At 42.2% G+C, this 21,577-nt stretch overlaps 3 protein-coding genes across 3 annotated transcripts; 1 reads left to right on the forward strand and 2 right to left on the reverse strand.

Annotated features, from left to right (window-relative positions):
- Positions 1–2,217: 2,217 nt before the first annotated feature.
- On the reverse strand, positions 2,218–5,788 carry DEFB107B (defensin beta 107B). Its single transcript, XM_043454086.1, has 2 exons — positions 5,719–5,788; positions 2,218–2,357 (listed from the first exon to the last, which is right to left on the reverse strand). Exons 1-2 carry the CDS (start codon positions 5,786–5,788, stop codon positions 2,218–2,220), a joined length of 210 nt encoding a protein of 69 aa, XP_043310021.1.
- Positions 5,789–12,175: 6,387 nt separating this feature from the next.
- Positions 12,176–14,357, reverse strand: DEFB105B (defensin beta 105B). The gene is made up of 3 exons (XM_043454087.1): positions 13,855–14,357; positions 13,463–13,504; positions 12,176–12,303 (listed from the first exon to the last, which is right to left on the reverse strand). Exons 1-3 carry the CDS (start codon positions 14,060–14,062, stop codon positions 12,176–12,178), a joined length of 378 nt encoding a protein of 125 aa, XP_043310022.1. The 5' UTR covers positions 14,063–14,357.
- Positions 14,358–16,426: 2,069 nt separating this feature from the next.
- DEFB106B (defensin beta 106B) lies at positions 16,427–19,413 on the forward strand. Its single transcript, XM_043454181.1, has 2 exons — positions 16,427–16,475; positions 19,214–19,413. The coding sequence occupies exons 1-2, from the start codon at positions 16,427–16,429 to the stop codon at positions 19,366–19,368; spliced, it is 204 nt and encodes a 67-aa protein (XP_043310116.1). The 3' UTR covers positions 19,369–19,413.
- The last annotated feature ends 2,164 nt before the right edge of the window (positions 19,414–21,577 follow it).

Below are 21,577 nucleotides of genomic sequence, written 5' to 3' on the forward strand. Positions count from 1 at the left end.
GACCTAACCCTTGTGGCTCAGCCGGTAGAGAATCCTCCTGCAATGCGGGAGGCCTGGGTTCGATCCCTGGGTTGGGAAGATCCCCCAGAGAAGGGAAAGGCTACCCATTCCAGTATTCTGGCCTGGAGAATTCCATGGACTGGATAGTCCACGGGGTCACAAAGAGTTGGAAACGACTGAGCAACTTTCACCAATAAACTTCAGCAAGAAGTTCAAGTTGGAAACATAGTGTAGAGTTTTTCTTAGACAGGCTTCACTCAGGTAAGCAGAAACCATACTGAATATTGGAAACAGAGTGGATCTACTGCAGGTAACTGGTTGCTCAGGGCCTGACAGGTCGAAAGGGCACAGAGACTAAAAACAAGAGGACAGAGTTCCCACCTCCAGGCCACAAGGATGAATGATGATCAGAGATCTTTGGAGTTGACTCTGGCATCTTTTTTTTTTTTTTTTTTTTGGCCACACTGTGCAGCTTGTGGGATTTTGGTTCCTGGACAAGGTCTTGAACTTGGGCCACAGCACTAAAAGCCCCAAAGTCCCAATTGCTAGGTCATCAGGAAACTCCTGACCCTGGTATCTTTAAGAAGAGAAGAGTGACTAAGAGGCATCTAAGAGGTCCCTTGTCTCAGTAGACAAGTCCCAATGGTGTGATGAAGGCTGAAGATGTTTCTATAGATTAGGAAGCAGCTAGGGTGACCGAAAACATATAGTACCTTTCAAGTCATTTGGTGAGGAAGGGGAGAAAAGGGAAAAGGAGAGAAGGTAGAGAGAAAGTCTAGGTAAATTTAGATTCTCAAAGGCAGTTAGTTTTATCCAAGCCTGTTGATCAGGCACTGCTGGGAAAGCCAGAATCGGAGACCATTCCTCTGATTCCAACAGGTCACATCCTCAACCTGTTGCAGTTTTCAGAAATGAGCCATAAAGATAAGTGATAATACCAGAATATTGTCCAAAAAAAGTTTATTTCTCAAAGCCTTTTACAAATTGTCTTGCCCCAGGAAAGTTTGTTTTACCACATTCTCTCCTATGTATTAATATATCTTTCATAGGAAGCAAGCTTAACCCAGGAGATGAGGGAATTCTCTAGAGCAGAGCTGAGGGATTTTGCCTTCTTCTGCTTTGAAAGGGTATGGTGTCAGTCTTCTAGAATGAAAATGGCCCATGAGATAGGTTTTGCTCTGCCTGAAATCTGGGACTCCATATTTTGGCAAAACAGGATAAAGGCAAGCCTCAATTTGCTCCAAAGAGCAAGGATCCCAGGAGAGATTCTGGAAAGTGCCCACTTTTTTTTTTTTTTGCAGCTGCTTTCAACTTTTTGTTCACTCTAACTTCTCATCTGAGCTGCTAAAAGCTGTTCCATCTTTAGTGCTGGCCTTGTTCTGTGCTCATCCAGCAGTTTTCTATGGACATGCTGAGAACACAAGACCAAATGAGAAGTCTGACTAGAGGAGTAACTAAGCCTGTAACTGTGTGATCTTGAACTTGGACCGCTTCACCTATAATGAGGGTGTTGAATTAGATAACCTCTAGGGAGCTGACTGCTTGAATAGACCATGATTTAATCAGCCCTCACTGCAAGTGGCCACAAAGAGGATGCTACTCAGTCTGGCCAGCTTAAATTTGGATGAGGTCCAAATCTTTAGGGAACTCAATGTTCTAGATCAGACAAGGAACAGGAGACATTCTAAATAATTCCTCTGTATAAAGGAGAGAGAGGAGGAGGATGTGTCAGGGGTGCTGCTGAGGAGGTCACAGTTGGTGTCCAGCAAGGGGTCCATTTGCCACAGAGTTGAGTCTCCTCACATTGCAAATAGCAGAATCTCGGTGGAGACAGCCCCAGGTCACATGTCTGGTAGAAGCCAGGAGTATAACCTTGGAACTCAATTCATTGACTTGATCTTCAACCTTTCCATTCTACCTCTTTTATTAATTAGTTTACTCACTTTATCCATCAATAAAGTAACTAACAGCCCCTATGTGAGGAAGGGGGATGCAAAGCAAACAACACAGAGAGCTTCCGTCCCCGCCCCCAACTCCTCCCTGGAAGCTTGCAGCCTAGAAAGGGTATTTCCTGCAGCATCAGAGACTGGACTGACAACTTCAGAGAATCCCTATGTGGACGTCAAGGAGAAAAGATCCAGAGAGGTTTGCTGCACTGAGATCAAAGCCAGAGTGTCTTCTCCTCTTTCATTTGTGTAGCTGCTGCTTAGCTTTTAATTATTGACTCTTTTTTCTGCAGCAAAATGGTGTCAGTTCAGCTCTGCAGCCCCCAATCTTATCTTCAAAGGAGAGGCATTCGATTTCACAGCGACCATCCATTTTCAGACAGCGTATCTGTCTTTGAAGGCTTCTTGGGGCTAGAAAGCAAAGAAAGCAATTAGTCTTTAGTTATCTAGTACTTAATGCTTAGAATTCCCTGTCACCCAAATTCCAAGGAGATTTGGAGTCTGAATCTAGCTATCAGATAAAGCAGATGTGACCTAAACAGCTGTGTCTGAACTCACATCCCTGGTTCAGTATGTACAGTGTCCTTCCATTGTATTCAATTAGGAAAAATGAAAAAAAGTTGCCTCTGCTATTGTCTTTATTGGACGTATACAAACAATGTTTCTTCCTGGGAGGAGATGATATACTTTTGAATTCCAATGAACAATCTTTTCCAAGAAGTGGTTTTTTTCTTGTCTCCAAAATAATAGTCTCTGATAAATAACAAAGATAAAGCTTGTGCTGTTTACATTATAGGCAAATTGGTACTTTGGCATATGGTTGTGGAATTTCACACTTTTGGTATAAAGACTGAAAGAAACACAGTGCACTAGCCTGCTCCATAAATACCATCAATGGAATATTATCTTTACCAGCAACCTTAGGGCAGCTGAGGCAATGTGTGCTCATTCAAAACAAAGAGACTAAGCTGAAAAGAGTAAAATGTTTTAAGAGAGGAATGATTGACAAAATATTCTCTGGAAAAGTAATTGAAAGAGCTGACAGTTATTCTCAAAAGGTGTAATGCTTATATGCTTGCAAAGCAACTCTGGGAGGGATGTGTGCATATTAGCTGTCACGCATCTCAGACATTACCATGTTGAAAGCTTGTTGATGCCCAGGGTAGGACTAACCAATGGGGAAAAAAAATGTCCAGAACTTAGATTTCTGCTCAGAGTAAAGGGAAACATTTTCAGTAGTCCAAAGTTGAACTCAAGATATTGTGAGTTATAGATCACTGAAAATTATCAAGCACCAGAGCAGTCAATTGATGTGTCATATGTTTACATTGAATTGGGGCAAAGAATAACAATAATAATGATAAGAACAATGAGAACTGAATAATAATAATAGTTAACTCCATCAAGTGCGCCTGGTACTCTTTAAGCAGTATATATAGAGACTGTCCTCAAGAAGTCATTTTCACCTTCCATCTGTTAGTAAGTAGTAGAACCTCTGAGTTTTAGCTGGCTGCTCAGGGAAGATCCCCTGGAGAAGGAAATGGCAACCCACTCCAGTACTCTTGCCTGGAAAATTCCGTGGGCTACAATCCATGGGATCGCAAAGAGTCAGACACGACTGAGTGACTTCACTGTCACTTTCACTTTTCAGATCCTTAGCTAAAGACTACTGTTTCTGGTTTTCTATTTCCATCTGGCCTCGTGAATGAGTTTGGACCAATGAAATAAGACTGGAGTGATACAAGCTGTTTCTGTGTAATCTTTTACTCAATTTTTATTCCTTCCTTTTAGAGCATCTGAGAATCAGTGACATAGTCATCTGTTTAGGATGGCAAGATTGACCTTCCTCCCTGGTCCCAGCATGGCTTACCTGATGGAGAAGAGCTTTCTTCCCAACCTACTCAATTACCTATTTTGGAACTTTTACATGAGAGAGAAATAAACTCCACTTTTTCTATTACTCTAGTTTAAGGGTTTATTTTTTGTTTTTTTCTCTTTAATGAAAACCAGTTAGCCTCTAATTAATATAATAAAATGTCTTAATCTTGAAAAGAAAAGCCCTATTGTTATTATTTTTTCCATTTGTAGGAAATAAATTGAAACACAGAGTTCATAAATCTTATGAGGACTGGAGCTGAGATCGGCCTCAAATATGTTGGCATTATAGTCTATGTTCATCACCTCTTTTATTAATCATTAAACTCACTTGCAATGCTGAGATTCTGTATGATTGTTGTTGTGGTGGTGGCCCTAGACTGCTCCTTATTGAGAAGCAAGCATGTCTGAGCTGAGTTTTGGAAACAAGAAGCTCTTACACATCTTCTACAGTTGATTCGAATCAGCTGGAGTCTGGATGGAAGGAGATGGACAGGACAGCTTAAAACTTGTTTCTTTAGCCTGGATCCGTTGTCTGACTTCACCCCGACCCCTGTCCCCACCCCTGGCACCCCAAGAAAGAGGCCAAAGTTAAGAAACTGCCTTTACAAGAGATGCTTTGAAACATGAGGGCAATGTTCCTCAGCTCTGTTCTTTATTTCTAGTCCTGCGGGTTTTCAAAATTTTCAAAAATGCAATGCAAACAATGAGCTTCTAGGAAGCCTTTCCTGTTCACCCCAGTTGGAAACAAACTTCTGCTTCTGCGGCTTCTCTTTTGCTTTTCTTCTTCATGGCACTTGTGAGCACTGTTTTGTATCATAGTTATTTGTGATATATTTGCATTCTAAACTTATTGCATGCTTATTTGATATTATGGGCAACCTATTTTTGACCAACACAGAAATAATAGACTAATAAACAGTAAGTAAATTTAGAGCAAAGGCCACATTCTAATGTTCACCTCCACTTTACCTCCTACTGTTGCAGTCCCTAGAACGATTTCTCATTAGTGGTAACACACATTCAGTAGATGTTGGAACAGGGGAGCTTGGCATGCTGCAGTCCATGGGGTTGCAAAGAGTCAGACAGGACTGAGCAACTGGACAACAAAAAACTATGGTACTGAGGCCAGATTGTGCAGTAAGTGTAGCAATTCAGAAACCGTGAAGAAGAAATAGACAGGATGCTGTGTGATGTATGGAGAACCCCATGAGGAAAGGCTTCATAACAGAAGGAATGAAGGATGGTTGAGAAGGGAATGAACATAAAAGTTGATTAGGGATGAAGTCTTGGCTGTATTGAGTAAAAAGAACCCATATCTAAGGACCCAAGGGCTTCAAAGAAAACTAATCAAGGTGTTAGTGCTTTAAAGGATATAATTTTCCATCAGTGTGTAAGAGCCAGAAAAAAGGTCCAAGGTAATCTAGGATTAGGAGATTTGCACCAGTTAGTTAGACTTGAAAAAATAGACTAAGGACCATCATAAGTTTTGTTTCTCTTAGGCTACAGAGGCTATATTTCTCTAAATTAACAAGTTCTCTTGGAGTTTGTCTCTAACATTTTCTCTCATTTTAAAGCAATCACTTTGTCATACTTTGCAGTTAGGTCAAAGATTATAGGAGGAAAGAGATTTAAACATAAAGAGAACTCTGAACCCCTTTGTAGAGCTTTTAGGGAAATTAACGAGATACTCTTCTGGTTGAAGGTGGCCTGGATCAGTGTGGCCACATTGATTTGTGTCTAAGTTTAGGAAAAGATTTCCTGTAACTGGTTTGTTCTGGGACATTTTCAGGACATAGGGCTGAGTCATGTACTCTTCTGAAAGCTGAGCTTTCTTCTCAAAAGATAGATCCTGAAAAGACTGTCATCCTTACATTAATAAAGATTTCCCACTTACCTGAGAAAATCTGAGCAAGAAGAATCATGGCAGCAAACATTAAGAAGAAGGTTTTCATAGCTCCAGGCATCAGTGGAGAGAGGATGAAGGAGGTACAGTGGCAGGAATCTAGCTGCTTTATCGAGGGAAATTGATTAAAACAAGTTCTACAGCTCTGAAACAGTGGGACGTCAATTTTGGTTTGTAGTGTTCATTAAGAGTGAACTATTTTCCATGCTCCACTGAATAATATGTGGGCTGCTGGGTCAGGTTTTACCTAAGTAAACCCTTAGGAGAGAGTACCTTATCTTCTGTCTTCCTACCTGGAATGCTGTCTTCTACATCTCTGTTTAGATCTCTCCTATGTTCCCTAAACCCCTTCTCAAGCCCTACCACTTCCATAGCGTCCATAACTACCATTCCTTTCATCCATATCTTTTACATGCAGTTTGCTTTTGTAAGATTCACTCAGCCATTATTGATTGGCACCTGGTATATATCTTTTTCAAATTACACTCTATGAAAAAAAATTTATCTCCTCATTTGTATTATAAACTCCATAAAGGAAAATAACTTTCTTCTCATCTTCTTTCTTCCCATTCATTCCTTACAACAGTGTTTTTAACAATAGGTGTTCAAAATATATATATTTGACTTATTGGTTATTAGCTGGCTGGTTAGAGGAACCCATGAATAATCAAGCAATCAGTATGAGAACTGTCATGAAATGTTCAAAGTTTTTACACATGTGAAATATTATTACTAAGGGTAATAATGTTAGTATTACATATGCCCATAGTTTATATTTTATGGGAATAGTATTCATTCAGCAAATATGTGTTGAACAGTAAATACCATGTATATTTGTATGTTACTAAGAAATTTGAATTTTATCCTAAAATCAAAGGAAAGTCGTCAAAGGGTTTTAAGTAAGGGAGTTGTCCAAAAGATTTGAAATGAAATAAGATATAAAGGGTTTTATAAAACATTAAGGGAAGAATAAACATTTCTATAGAGAAATGGACTAAAGACATGAAAGAGCAATTAAATAAAGGAAAGTGAAATTGTGAAAGTAGTGTCCAACTCTTTGGAGTTCCCATGATCAATACAGTCCATGGAATTCTCTCAGCCAGAATACTGGAGTGGGTAGCCATTCCCTTGTTCAGGGGATCTTCCCAACCCATGGATTGAACCTGGGTCTCCCACATTGCAGGCAGATTCTCTACCAGTTGAGCCACAAGGGAAGCCCAAGAATACTGGAGTGGGTAGCCTATCTCTTCTCCAGTGGATCTTCCCGACCCAGGAATCAAACTGGGGTCTCCTGCATTGCATGTGGATTCTTCACCGACTGAGCTATCAGAGAAGCCCAATTTATAAAGGAAGAAACATGAAAAAAATCAAATGAGTTCCATTTTTAATAAACTGAAATGAGCTCCTAACAGATAGTCATTTCCATTGATAACAAGTGAAAGTCTGGAGGGAAAAAACAACCTACCCAAAGGATATGAAAGTTATAATAAAGACAGACATGTTTTGGAGAAAAGTCAAACTTGGAAAAATGGACCAGAATAGAATGAGTTCTTTGATTGCAGTGTGGCATGAAGCAGTTAAAGCTCCAAAAATAAATACGCAAAAATAATCTGCCACCTTGCTAAACTTAGGACAGACACAAGGACAGAATCAAAGTTACTTACAGCTGGGGAGTTCCCTGGCGGTTCAGTGGTCCACTCTTTCAATGCAGGGGACGTGGGTTCAGTGTCTGGTGAGGAAATAAGATCCTACCAGCAGTGTGCTCAAAAAGAATAAGAAAATAAAAGAGCATTCTGGAGGCCTGAAAGAGGGCAGGTATTCCCATGCACGGTTACAAGCCCAACACCAGCTGTGTGGGCTTTTTATTTCTTGATAAAGAAGTGTTCCCAGCCTGAACTTGCCTTCTGTTGCTGAGTAGAGGTCAAAAGACTACACACACAAGACTGCCATTACCAGCAAAATAATAGAAAATGTTATTAATAACTGTATGCCTAAGCATTCAACTGCTTACATAAAATAGGAATGTTATTATTAATCAAAAGATGGCTTGAAAGGGCATCTTTTCACTCCAAAGTACAGGATGAGCGCCAAATACTCAAAAAAAGGTTTAGTTGGTGCTTCATTTTTAGTTTCTAAAGGTAGAAAATAAGTTTATTGATTTGATATCTTTCTTCTTTCTAAATATAGGCATTTGAAACTATAATTTTTTTCCACTAAGCATTGGTTTAGCTGCATCCCGTAAGTTTTGTGTTTTTTGTTTTTTGTTTACATTTTCATTCACCTTGAAATATTTTCTAATTTTTCTTACAATTTTTTTTCTTTGGCTCATTATTTATTTGGGGGGGCTGTGGTTTAATTTTAACACATTTGTGACTTTCCTAAGTGTGCTTCTGTTATTCCCTTATGGTTGGAGAGCATATTTTCTATGATTTCAACTCTTTTTATTGAGGATGTTTTCTGCCTAACATATGGCCAGTCCTCGAGAATACTTCATGTGAACTCGAGAGAATCTGTGTTTTGCTGTTGTTGGATGGGCTGGGCCGTAGATGAGGTCTCATGGGGTTTACTTTTTATAAAAATGTTCTTTTGTCTCTAGTAGCCGGTTTGTCTGAGTCTGTTTTGTCTGCTTTTAGTGGAACCATTAGAGTTCTCTTTTGGTGACTGCGTGCATGGTATATCTGTCCTCACCCTTTTCCTCTCTGTGATCCATGAGAATCACACCCATCTGTCTGCCCAATATCCTGAGGGCAGCTCCTCAGCGTGTTCTGTTCTTGTCCTACCATCAGAGGCGGCCCCAGCCACAGCTCTTTTCAGGCGTGAGCACTAGGGGGTGACGTGTCTAGTTCTCCAGGTAGCCTTCCTTGAATTCAGTCTCTTAAGCATTGATGTGAACGTGATATTTTCCTCACCTTTCCCCGTGAGAGGCTGAGTGAAGTCACAGTCACAGCACCACAGAGAAAGCCTGCCCCTGCCTTCTCTAATTTTCTTTTATACCCTCAGGTAGGTACAAGGCTAAGGGTTTCAGAACACGTTTTGAGGTCCGCCTCTTTACTCTCCTTACCTTTGCGATTTAGCACCTCAGTCAGGAATGTGGAAGTTAATGATACTTAGTGTTAGTGTTTTGTCCTCTGCCTTTTGGGAATTTGAGCCAAACTGATCCGTCTTGCTCTGCAGCACCATCATTTCCTTGCAGTTACTGTGAGAGGGCTTTGAGGTGGAACCCAGAACCAGGAAAGGGTAATAGCCATCTAGCATAAGGCCTACAAAAGCTACAGCTTCAGAATTGATGGAGTTCAATCCTTGCTAACCAGGAGCATTTTGTAGACCAACTCAAGTGGGGACACTGTAGGAGAGAGTCAGCCCCAGGGTCTCTCTTCCTTGCCACTTCTCTCTGCCCCATCCATCACCTAGAACCTTCCTCTTCAGAAGATTCAGGGGAAACCAATAATCAGAGATCTCAATAATTTACTGAGGAATCAACAGACACTTACCTGAGGCATCTGCTTGACATCTGAAAGGGCTGACTTTTCAAGTAACAAGAAGCTAGTGTGAGCTGAGACTATATTATTCTGTAGGAAGGACCGGGTGTCTCAGGGAAAAAGAGGTAACTGAATAGAGAAGTTCTAAAAGGAGCAAAGTATGGAAGAGAGGAGAGGGCAAGAGGAAGAAGGGAAATTTGTGAATGGATGAGCGTTTATGAGAGGTGCCCTCTGAGACCGTAAGCCGTCTGACTCTGGATGCTGTTTAAGGTAATGATTAAGGTAATGGCAGGGCACAGCCACGGGTCCACCACTCCACAGGACTCTGAGACATGTACATGATTTCTGTAAAAGAGCATTAGTTCGGATCCAGAATACTTTCAGTTTTTGGAGTCAAGCAGTATGGGATGTGGGATGAGTAAGGAGTACCCTGGCTTTGTGATGTTCTGTGAGTCATCAGCTGCACGCGCACTGTGGAGATCAGGGGAGAAGGACCATCCTCTGGCAGACGGTGACTCACCCAGATTTTTAGGACCAGATCCTCCACTTGCCACTTCCCTGAATTTTTTCCTGTGAAAATGAAGGAAACACTGGAGAGGCCCACAAGCATTCTGTCTTAGATTCCTTCTGGAGAACAACTGATCAAATGTAAATAGTCAGGCTCTATTGTCTGATCTATTTACATTCATGTCAGACATGAAACGGTTCCCACACCAGAAGCTTGAAGAAATAATTTAATTTAGACCGCTGGTGATAAAGTGCTGGAAGAACTGAACTTGTAGAATGGGAGCAGTGAGGCAACCCTAATATTAGCCACAGCTGAAATACCTCTCTGCCAGATGGTTGGAGGGAAAACAAGAGGCTCTGGTGTGAGCTCAGGAGCAAGGACGAGATGGCGAGAGCTCGGCCTGAAGTAGGACTTCTGGTGAGGGAGGTGAGGATGCAGAAGCTGAAACCAAGAGAGACAGTGAGGGAGGGAAACCCTGAGTTCTCCTGTTCTCTTATCCACCACTCAGCTGCCAGGCATTTGCAATAGACTGATACCAGCCAGAAAAACCAGAAAGCTTAGAGAATGTACTTTGCAGACAATATGCTGGTTATACAGAGCAAAGTAGGAAAAAAGACAGGCGTGGATCTGAGCGCAGAAAGACCAATGAGGCCATGGTCCTCTCAAATGTGAAGCAACATATTCATATATTAAAACTGAGTGAGCAAGTTTGAGTAGGGCCAATCATTTTGACCTTTATTTTGTGAACTGCAAATTTTTTCATAAGGCAGAGTTATAGAGTCAACCATTTATGCATAGCCCATGTTGAACATTTTAAATTAATCTGTAGCATTTCATCCATTGGCAGGAAGAGAAGGGCTTCCTTGGTGCCTCAGAAGGTAAAGAATCTGCCTGCAATACTGGAGATCTGGGTTCTATTCCTGGGTTGGGACAATCCCCTGGAAGAGGGCATGGCAACCCACTCCAGTATTTTTGCCTGGAGAATTCCATGGACAGAGGAGCCTAGCAGGCTACAGTCCATGGGATCTCAAGAAAAGAGAAACATAAAGCTGGTGTCCTGGACCTTAGCTGAGCGGATGTGAGATGTTTTTTAAAAATACACATCATACACTCTCTAACACCTGTTGTCTTGGGTCTTCTTGATTATTGCCATGCTGAGTGGTGTGAGGTGTGTGTCTGAGTTGCATTTCCCTGAGGAGCAGTGCTGTTAATCATCTTTTCAAGTCCCTGTTGGCCATTTTAATGCCATGTAGATGGACCTTAAACATATTATGCTAAGTGAGATCATCAAAAAAAGAGAAGTACTGGACTGTATCTATTATATGTGGACTCTAAAAAAGCCAAACATGTAAAACCCAGAGTAAAATGGTAGCTACCAGGAGATGGGAGGTGGAGGGCTGAAGTCAATGTTGTTTAAGGGCACCAACCTGCAACAGGTAGTAAATAAACCATAGTGATCTAATGTACAGTATAATGAATACAGATGACAGTTTTGCTGAGAGACTAGAACTTAATTATCCAAACAGTAAAAAGAAAGGATAAGTGTGTCCTGTGATAGAGGTGCTCGACATCACTACAACAGAATCATAATATAGAAATTTATCAAATGAATATGTATGTCTTAAATGTACATAGTTTTATGTCAAAGATAGTCAATAAAAATACACCGTAAGCACTAGAGTAAGTGAGTGACAATATATTGGTACAAAAAGAAATGATGTGGAAAAAAGTGATTTGTTACAGAACTATAACTCCATTCACAGTGATGCGGATGCCATGTCCATTTATTTTGTGTTAGAATTAGTCCATAAGGATGAATACACAGAACGTGGTGGTCGTCTGCACACCCTTTGCTCGTTTCCAGCTATGACCTTGAGCAAATGACAACCTTCCTGGTTTCAGTTTCTTCCAATATAAATGAGGACAATAAAATCTACCATATAAGATGTTTGTGAGTCGTATGAGAAAAGTATATGGGCAAGATTCATAAGTTATAAGGGACTCTATAAATATATACTAATAGTATCTGACTGTGTGAGTAGCTGTTAGGTACCAACTCATGTCTTGACTTTTTTTAAATTTAAGTATAGTTGGTTTACAGTATTACATTTTTTTCAAGTGTACAACATAGAGATTCCATGTTTTATAGATTATACTACATTTAAAGGTATTATAAAATATTTTTATTCCCGTGCTGTACAATATATACTTATAGCTTATTTATTTTATACATAGTTCATACCTCTTAACCCCCCAACTCCTACTTCCCCCTTTCCTGCCTTCTCTTTCCCCACTGGCAACCTTTTTAGAGATTATCTTCAAAAAGAAGCAAAGGAACAAAGGGAGAAGGAAATGAGAATGATCCTGAATTCACACTCACTGTGTGACTAGGTTAAGCTACATAACTTCTCTCCACCTTCCTTGAACATCCAGTCCCATTTCCAAAGAGAGCTGGTGTGGCTTACATGATCCTCCGTCGGCAACAGAAAAAGTTCACTTTGCAATTTCCGACAATCTTCTCGTTCTCATTGCACATCTTCCTGCATCTGCCCCGACCGAGCCAGCATGGCTCACAGGGAGACGTATCACCTGCACCAAGAAAGAGCTGCTGACTTGTCCTTCCTAAGGACTCTCTAGGAATGGGGGAAGTTCCCAAGGCCATAGAAGAAGGGAAGGTTTGTGTTTATGATATAAAGAGTGTTTTCAAGAAACAGCCTGGACTTCTCTCCAAAGACCTCCACTTTTTTCAGAATAGGGTTGGGGAATTTAATGTTTAAGCAAGAGGAAGATGCAATCCCTGTCTCTATGTGTTTAACAACTGCCTGGGTCAAAAGGATAAGCGCAGTTGGACAGTGTCATGTATGTTACAGAACTATAAAAAATACATACCTGATGCTGCTGCAAAAGTTACAAAATGAAAATGGGAGAGAGATCATGTGGTTTTGAAAGATCTTTTAGGGTAGTTTCAAGACTCAGTTTCAGTTTTGCTTGGGCCAGGTAATGGCCATGTGTCCTCACTAAACTCTTTAGTCTCACCTTCTGTAAAAATGGTGATTATGATAGTATCTGCCTCAAAGGGATGTTTTGAAGATCAAATGACATAATGCGCATAAAGTTGTTAACAGCTTGCTTGGTACATGGTAAGCACTCAGTGCTAGAGGCAGCCTTTGTCGCTCTCCCACTCTGAAATTCTGTTTGAACCCTTTTAAATGTTGTTTAGAATTACCCAGGAATATTTCTTTCAGTTCTGTTTATAATATGCTTTTTTCCTATACTGGGTGAGTTTACAAAAAAGATCACTGGGCTATTCATTACGAACAGGTCATCTGCAGTGGTGAGGGATTTTCACTGAACCTCCCTCACTCCCTTCTTAGACCACTGGTATACATTTGGGACACAGTTGACTGGATTTAGGAGCAGAGGCTGTTAAGAGTTGGGTAAGTGTGCTCTGAGAGCAGTGTTAATTGGCTGGTACAAGCTTGGTCCTGTGACTTTGGTTTAGTTAGTACCATGATCTCATGAGAACAACCATGAAATCCAAAGCCAAAAGGACAAACCAGTAACAAAGAGGTTTCTCTGTGAAGTGGAAAAATCCAGATATGACGCTTGGAACAAGAGGAAGAAAAGGTGGAGGTAGTCTGGATATCAGTTGGTCTGGGATGTCAGGCAGTTCTATTTCCACGGCTTCCTTGTCTCTGGAGGTTCGAGAGGCCAGAGTTCCTAAAAGTAAAACAGGGATTTATCTTACCTGCTGAGAGTGGCTGGGAATACTGGAGTCCTGCCTGGCACCCTAAATTCAAAACAAAGCGCATTTTGAATATGAAACCAATGCAGGGAAACAACACTGGGAAAGCTTTTACACAACACTGGTAAGAGTTTTCCCAGCTCACAGAGCTTGACTCTTTATTCTATTTTTGAAGGCTGGAACTGCTGGTATCCAATAAGTTTCTTTCTTTCTTTCTTTTTTTTTTTTTTTTTAAAGGAATCATAGTTTGCTTTCAGAAAACGCTACTGCCAGTTCAAGAATTGCCATGAGAAGTGCAGTGGGGAGCTGGCTGTCTCTCCTCTTCAGGGTGGTACATAGAAGAATCATCAGGCTTTATGATCTGCCCGGTCAAAATCCCATCTACTCTCATTTACCTGACGGAAATTGAGCCAACATGAAGAAAAAGGCCAAGACAAAATAAAACACCTTCCTGCTCAGCGCCATCTCTGCGGGAAGACTCTTCAGAAGGGATATTTGGGATTCCTTTGAGAAGATGAGAGGCTCCCTTATATTTGAAAGTAACGCAATGTGCTCTTGGTCACTGAAGTGAATCCATAAAGAAAGCACAGTTACATGCTCCATTTCCCAGGATCAAGGACTGGGGTGATGCCCTTGGCCTCCACAGGTCCTTGTGTTGGGGGAATGCCTACTGGGCTGGTAGAAGGGATGCCAGGCTAGGAGCTGAGAGACCGGGGCAGCTCAGTCCTGGTGCAGGGAGTAGGAGGAAGCCGCACCTCACTCTCCCAGCTCAGCGAGCTCATCTGTCAAGCAAAGACCAACTCACAGTTGTTGAGAGTGAGCACAGTTACTCTCCTATACCTCTTCCAGCTGGTCTGAGGATCTGGTGTGATGATGACAAGAATGTGTTGAACACGTGGAATGCTCCCAGGAGCTCTGGTGCCCTGTGAGAGCTTGGTAAGCGTGGAGTATCACTTCCCTGGCCTTCAGGCGTGCTGTCCCTGACTTTCCCAAGGAGAAAGGGAGGGGTAGCAGTCATTTTGCTAAGTTATTTGAGTCCTTGAGCCGTAACAGCCCCACTGAGAAGACCAAAGTCATAACTACCGCATCTCTTTAATTCATTAAGAACACGGGTATTGGGACTTCCTTGGTGGTTCGGTGGTTAGCACTCCTTGCAGGGAACCTGCGTTCGATCCCTGATTGGGGAACTAAGATACCACAAGCCTCGAGTTTTGGACCAAAAAATAAATAAAGCTATGAAAATGGATGAAATAACCTAGGGAGCTAATAGACAAAAAACAAAAACAAACACACACACACACACACAAACCATGGGTATTAAAAGTTATACCCATATCAGGCTTCCCTGGTGGCTCAGTGGTATAGAATTTGCCTGCCAATGCAGGAGACATGGGTTCAATCCCTGGTCTAGGAAGGTCCCACATGCCCCAGAGCAACTCAGCCCATTAGCCACAACTACTGAGTTTATGCTCTAGAGCCCATGCTCCACAGCAAGAGAAGCCACGGCACTGAGGAGCCCCGCACCGCAACTCGAGAGTAGCCCCCATTTGCCACAACTAGAGAAAGCCCGCATGCAGCAATGAAGACCCAGTGCAACCAAAAAACAAGTAAATAAATCCAAAAAATCAATGAGATGACAAGATAATAGATAAGATAAATGAAACTGTGTATCACTGAAAATATCCGGAAGTTTGTCTTTTCTTGGGGCTTCAGTCTGCTTAGGTGACGCTGGAAGGAAATAGGAGAAAACACATTGTTTTGGTCAATCATTCCTAACTGGATATACGTAAAGAAATGTCTAACAAAAACGTGCTGACAGAGGCCGAAGTTAGATAGGATATTCCCCAACTGCTTTTTAAAATACAGTTTTTATTTGGAAAAATTTTAGATGTCCTGGAAAGTTGCAAAGACAGTATAGAGTATGACCACCTACCCACTACCCCCAGCGCCTCCAATGTTAATGGCCATGGTAACAGTTACTCACGTTAATAACCGTGGTTCACTTGTCAAAACAGACAAAGTCACAGTAGGACATGACTACATGGTAAACATCAGGATTTCAGTTTCTCTGATGTTTTCTCCTGACAGGGACTGGGTTTGGGGTTTGGAGAAGGAGAGCACAGAGTGGTGTGTCCTTCCCAACCCATTCATCACATCAGGGTTACATAATGCGAATGTGATGGACCCCTCCTGAGACTGACCTTGACCACTTGATAGGCTGTCCTGCCAGGCTCCCCCAGTCTTACATGATTGCTCTTCTCCTTCCACAGTCTGTTCTTTGGAAGCAACTCACTTTCCTTTAAACTGAAATCATTAAGCTCCAGCTCCTGGATCGGGAGTATCCACAAGGACCGATTGGAAGTCTTCTGTGCAGAAACGTGTCTGTTTTCTCGAATGTATTTATATGTTCATTCACTTACTGATATCAGCAGAACATGAGGAAGTGAACTGGTGAGCTTATCCAGACCACATATGAAAACCACCTTTCCATAACATAGCTTTTGAGGCATTTGTGGTTGGCTTGTTGTTGATTTAATTAATATTTATGGGAGTATAGTTGCTCTACAATATTGTGTTAATTTCTGCTGTGCAGCAAAGTGAATCAGTCATATGTATACATATATCCCCTCTTTGGGGGAGGTTTATGGTTGTTCCAACAAATACTTCTAAGGTATCTTGACATTAGCAGTCATCATAGCAGTGGGGCGATGCAGATAGATGCATAGCTCCCTAATTCCACATTTTCCTAAAGGGAGGCATCGCACTCCCTCTCTCCCAAGGGGGAGTGTTAAAGTGAACAGTTCAGGTCTTCCTCTCCACCCAAGTGTCCGTGGGCTACCTTGAGAGGAGCACAGGCTGCCACGCCTCACCGATCAAGAGGTTATCGGGCTGGAGAAATTTATAAATGTGCGTGCTTGCTGCTCCTTCCTCGTGGTCACTGTGCTGATCTCTCGAGACCTGCAAGTCATGAGGACGTCCCTCTTTCTCTTTGCTGTCTTCTTCTTTCTGGCCCCAGGTAAAACGAGCACCTTGGCAGGGAAGGTTATCGGAGGTGGAGACCTGGAGAGAGGATCTGTCTCAGTGAGCTCCCGGGCACAGTCAGCTCTAGAATGCTGTGACCCCCCTCGGCCCAGGAGCCCTGCAGAGGGGACCAGAGGCTATTTTCCTCTAATGACTCTGCTGCAAATCCTTTGCATTTGTTGTTGTCTAGGATGGGCTGTCTACAGGTTTGAAGACATCATGATATGCCAGAAAAGATACCTTTTGGTCCTCCCCAGTCTTACGCTCACTAACAAAAACTTGGGAAAAAAAATTAAAAGCGAGGTTAGCCATTGATGGACCCCTTAAAAAATAGTTGTGATAGAGATTAAGACCGGGAGGGAAAAGAGACAGAGGAAGGAAGAAATGGATGAGAAAAGAGGGTGGAGCTTGGAGACACTGTGTATCACGCTGGTCATGGTGTTAGCACTTAAAACAGGAAAGCTTAAACTGCCGTTCCTTAATCACAGGCTGTGGTGCTGGATGCTGAGACGAAGCTATCATGTAATGAAATGCATTTTTCTCTCCAGTGCCAGAGCCTTTAAAGGAGACTCCGTCTTGCCTCTAATTTAGTGATGCTTATAGCAACCCTCTTTGGCTTGGAAGTGAAATCGCTCAGTCATGTCCGACTTTTTGTGACCCCGTGGACTGTAGCCCACCAGGCTCCTCTGTCCATGGGATTCTCCAGGCAAGAATACTGAAGTGGGTTGCCATTTCCTTCTCCAGGGGATCTTCCCGACCCAGGGATCGAACCTGGGTCTCCCGCATTGCAGGCAGACACTTTAACCTCTGAGCCACCAGGGAAGCCCAAATACATGTTACATACATGTTACATAATGTAATACATGAATGCATGTTACATGTATTTCACAGCTGTAGAAGTTAAACTTTAAATAGGCTGAGAAGCTCCTCAAAGTCCTGCAGAGAAGCAGCAGGGAAGCCAGGACGTGAAACCGGGTCTGTCTCGCCCCATTGAGGGGAAAGATCCTTTCCTAATCAGAACCCCAGGACCTCCAAGGGCTCCATTTGGATCCCACCCAAAATTATAGTCCAAGGCTAGGCTCATCCCACACCCCAGAGAGCTGATCGAAGGGCTTTCTAGAACCGATAGTGAGTCCGAGTTTGTGCCAAATACCAGTGATACTCCTGACATGATGCTCAGAAGTCCCACGGCAGCTGTGCATGTCTCTTGTCTGCTCTGCAGTCACCCTGTGTGAGCAGATTCTAGGACAAGTGCACATGTGGGGGTCTAGCACCTAAACTGTTCCTTCCACTGGCTTTGGTGGACACGTTGGAAACTGACCAAGGCACCCTTTCTAGATCACTCATACTCAATGAACACAAGATGATTGCTACAAAGTTATGTAACCTAACTAAATGAAACTTACCTATCAATGAGCCATGCGTGCATACATAAGCAGGCACGGGGTTATGTCACCATCTAGATGGTGTCTGTGATGATCCTGAAGAAGCCCTGTAGGCACGAGGGTGTGTGCTCATCCCAGAGGCGTTCTCTTTCTGGGCCATCACTGTGAACTGGACCTAATACAAGGACTCTTGTCAGAGTGAGGTCCCACGCCCCTGGCCTGAGACAGCCCTCTACTGTTAGGATGGCATAAGGAGTGTAGTTTCCTGGGGTAGGAGCCAGCGTTCACTGAGCTTTGAAATACTGGGGTATTTAAACTTATAAACTTACATGCTGATGCTCATATGATTAGCACACATGCTAACACTAATCCATCTGGTTTTAATTTTATAGGTATGTGAATTAGGTGCCTTTATAAGTTGACATGAATTGCAATTTGTATACCTCTGACACTTTCGTTACATATACCCAAATTGTGCAACTCTAAAATGTTGATACTGCTAAAATGCATTGCCAGGGGAATTCCCTGGCAGGCCAGTGGTTAAGACTCTGTGCTTCCATTGCAGGGTCACAGGTTTGATCCCTGGTTGGGGAACTAAGATCTCGCATGGGATGGCATGGCCAAAAAAATAAAAAATAAGCAAAACAAAATATTAAAAAAAAAAGAAAAGATGCACTGCCTGTCTTTAAGTTGAAACTGGCTAGTCCAGTGATTGCTCTTCATCAAGTACTAAGGCCGGAACCGGCCTCCAGTGCAGAGCAGCAGAAGGAAAGTCTGGGAGAACCACTCCCAACACAGTCCATCTTCCTGGTCTTGAACATTTTTGATGGAATGTGGCGAGAAAATGAGACTGAACCTCTTAAAGCAATCTCTCAACTTCTGTCCACTACAGTAAACATTTTGCTTTCTATGCATTTACTTCTTTTCACTCCAGTCCTGGGACATCTCCGCAGCCTCAGGTCTTGCTCCACCTTCACCAGATAGCACTTCGAGAGTGTGTTGGGGAAACTTACCAACACAGGTGTTTATAAGAACAAGTTGATGGTATCCAAACAGATTTTGATAAAAGAACATTAGCTTCTGTCTCCCAAAGTTTGCTCCCCCCCTCAACCCCACCTAATCCGACATACTTGAAGACAGATCTGTCCTTCCTGGCCTTTCATCCTGTGTGACAAAATGACAGCAAAGTCAGATGGGAAACACTCCCCCACTGCCATCTTACTTACTGAGATGAGGCATTATAACAACTCATAAAGAAATCTTCACTGGTTAATTAAATGACTGTACCTGGTAACTAGGCATCTGTGAGAGAAGAATTAATCCGGGTGGCTCTTTCTTCCTTGTGTAGCCAGGAGTGGATTTTTTGACGAGAAGTGCTACAAGCTTAAAGGGAAATGCACGGAGTCTTGTCAGATAAATGAAGAAATTGTAGGTCTCTGCCACAAGTCTCTGAAATGCTGTTTGGCACTCCAACCGTGTGGGATAAATAAGGAAGGCAGTTAAGATCCCAGAGCAACACGGATGACCCAGCTCCCTCTTGCTTTTACTCTGGCCTCCAGTAAGAAGACACTTTAATAAAAATAAATGACTGTCTTTGATCCCTTTGTCAAGTGCTTCACTTAGAAGGGGAATATGAGTAGCTAACTTTGATGGTTCCCGACTCTTGGCTTAATTTTCTGTAGTTTTTTGATAAGGGGCTTGTCCCTAAGCCACCTGATATTTCTTTTTAAAAGGGGACTAGATGTTATTGTAATCAACAAACCTCTAGTTCGCTCTCAGGCCGTCGTCAACCTCTACCAACCTACTGAGATAGATAGATGACAGATAGATGATGGGTAGTTAGAGAAATGAACACATATCTAGATGGATAATTATATTAATGATATATGAATAGACAATCTATTTATTAAGGACTACCCTGTGTTACTCACCTGTCTAAATTTATCATCTTGACTCCTTGCCGTTAATTGTAATTGGAGACAGTTCCTATGGACTTGTTCCTTATCTATAAGTCTGGAATCAAATTTGCTGATGGGCACAGAGATTGTCAATATCTCTATAATTGCTAGAAGCTCCAATGACCAGGCTTCTGGTCTCACGTTGACTTTCTACTATTTTCCTAAGAACTGGCTAACCGCCAGATCACCTTCTGATTCTAGACTCTCATGTTACCTAGTTCAGTCCTTACCTGAACTAGGTAATACGAGAGCTAAGGACTCATGACAGGTAAGGACTCCCTGCCACGTTCCCTAGGCTTAAGATCCAACCTGGGTTCCCTGCTGGGTCAGAAATCTTGCCTTAACCTCCCTTTTAATTCCTCAAGGTCAATGTGCTTAATCCTATTGGAACCAATGTCCCTTTTAATGACATCTTTCTGTTTCGAGGCAATTGTGGAGTCACACATGACTGTAAACACATAACACAGGAACATCTTCAGCAGGCAGGGCTACACAAAAAGTTCTTAGACTTGCTAAAAAACCAAGATCCATAAAAAGAAAATACGTGCGACCTCACAAAATCTGCTCTGCAAAATATCCTGTTAAGAGTTTGAAAAGATGAACTGTGGACTGGGGATAAGTGTCTGAAAACCACATATCCAAACAAATAACTAATATCAAGAATATATCAAGGACTCTCAAAACTCATTAGTAAAAACAAACAAAAAGCAACCCAATTAGAAAATAAACATGTGACAGATATTTTACTGACAGATGTTAAATATCATTAACATTTAGAGAGTTGCAAATTAAAATCACAATGAACCATCAATATACCTTTACCAGAATGGCAAAAAAAAAAAAAAAAAATTGGTGACCACTATTTCTAGACAATCCTGGTTAGAATGTGGACAAGCTAGATCACTCTTATGTTGTTGATAGAAATGTGGAATGGTGCAGGCATTCTGGAAAAGAGTTTGGTATCCTCTTTTAAAACTTACACTTCTAGCACCCAAAGGATGCAGCAGTTGTACCCTAGGACATTTATCTCAGACTATGAGAACTTGTGTGAGGTTTTATGTTAATCCGACTGGGAGTTGGGCTGAGTTTACTCTTTATTGCAGCTGTAGGTGTCAGAAGCTTCAGCTTCCTCTGACATCCTTGTTTTTGTCTTCCTTGGTATTTTGGGGTTCCCTGGAAACAACTCCTTTTTATTTATGTTTTATTTTATACTGCAATATAGCTGATTGGAGGAGGGCATGGCAACCCATTCCAGTAAGAGACTCCTTGGCGGCTCAGTGGTAAAGAATCTGCCTGCAATGTCAGAGACCTGGGTTCGACCCCTGAGTCAGGAAGATCCCCTGGAGTAGGGCATAGCAACCCACTCCGGTATTCTTGCCTGGAGAATCCTATGGACAGAGGAGCCTGACTGGCTATGGTCCATAGGGTTGCAAAGAGTCAGACATGACTGAAGCAACTTAGCACTCATAGCTGATTAACAATGCTGTCATAGTTTCAAGTGAACAGCGAAGGGATTCAGCCAAACCTCTTTGCGACCCTGTGGACTGTAGCCCTCCAGGCTCCTCTGTCTATGGGATATTCCAGGCAAGAATACTGGAATGAGTTGCCATGTCCCCTTCCAAGGGATCTTCCTAACCCAGGAATTGAACCCATGTCTCCTGCATTGGTAGGCAGATTCTTTACCACTGAGCCACCTGGGAAGCCCATAGATGTATCCATTCTTTCCCATCTCCCCTCCCACCCAAGCTGCCACA

Source organism: Cervus canadensis, chromosome 31, assembly GCF_019320065.1.
Source record: "Cervus canadensis isolate Bull #8, Minnesota chromosome 31, ASM1932006v1, whole genome shotgun sequence".
In the NCBI taxonomy this organism is placed as follows: Eukaryota; Metazoa; Chordata; class Mammalia; order Artiodactyla; family Cervidae; genus Cervus; species Cervus canadensis.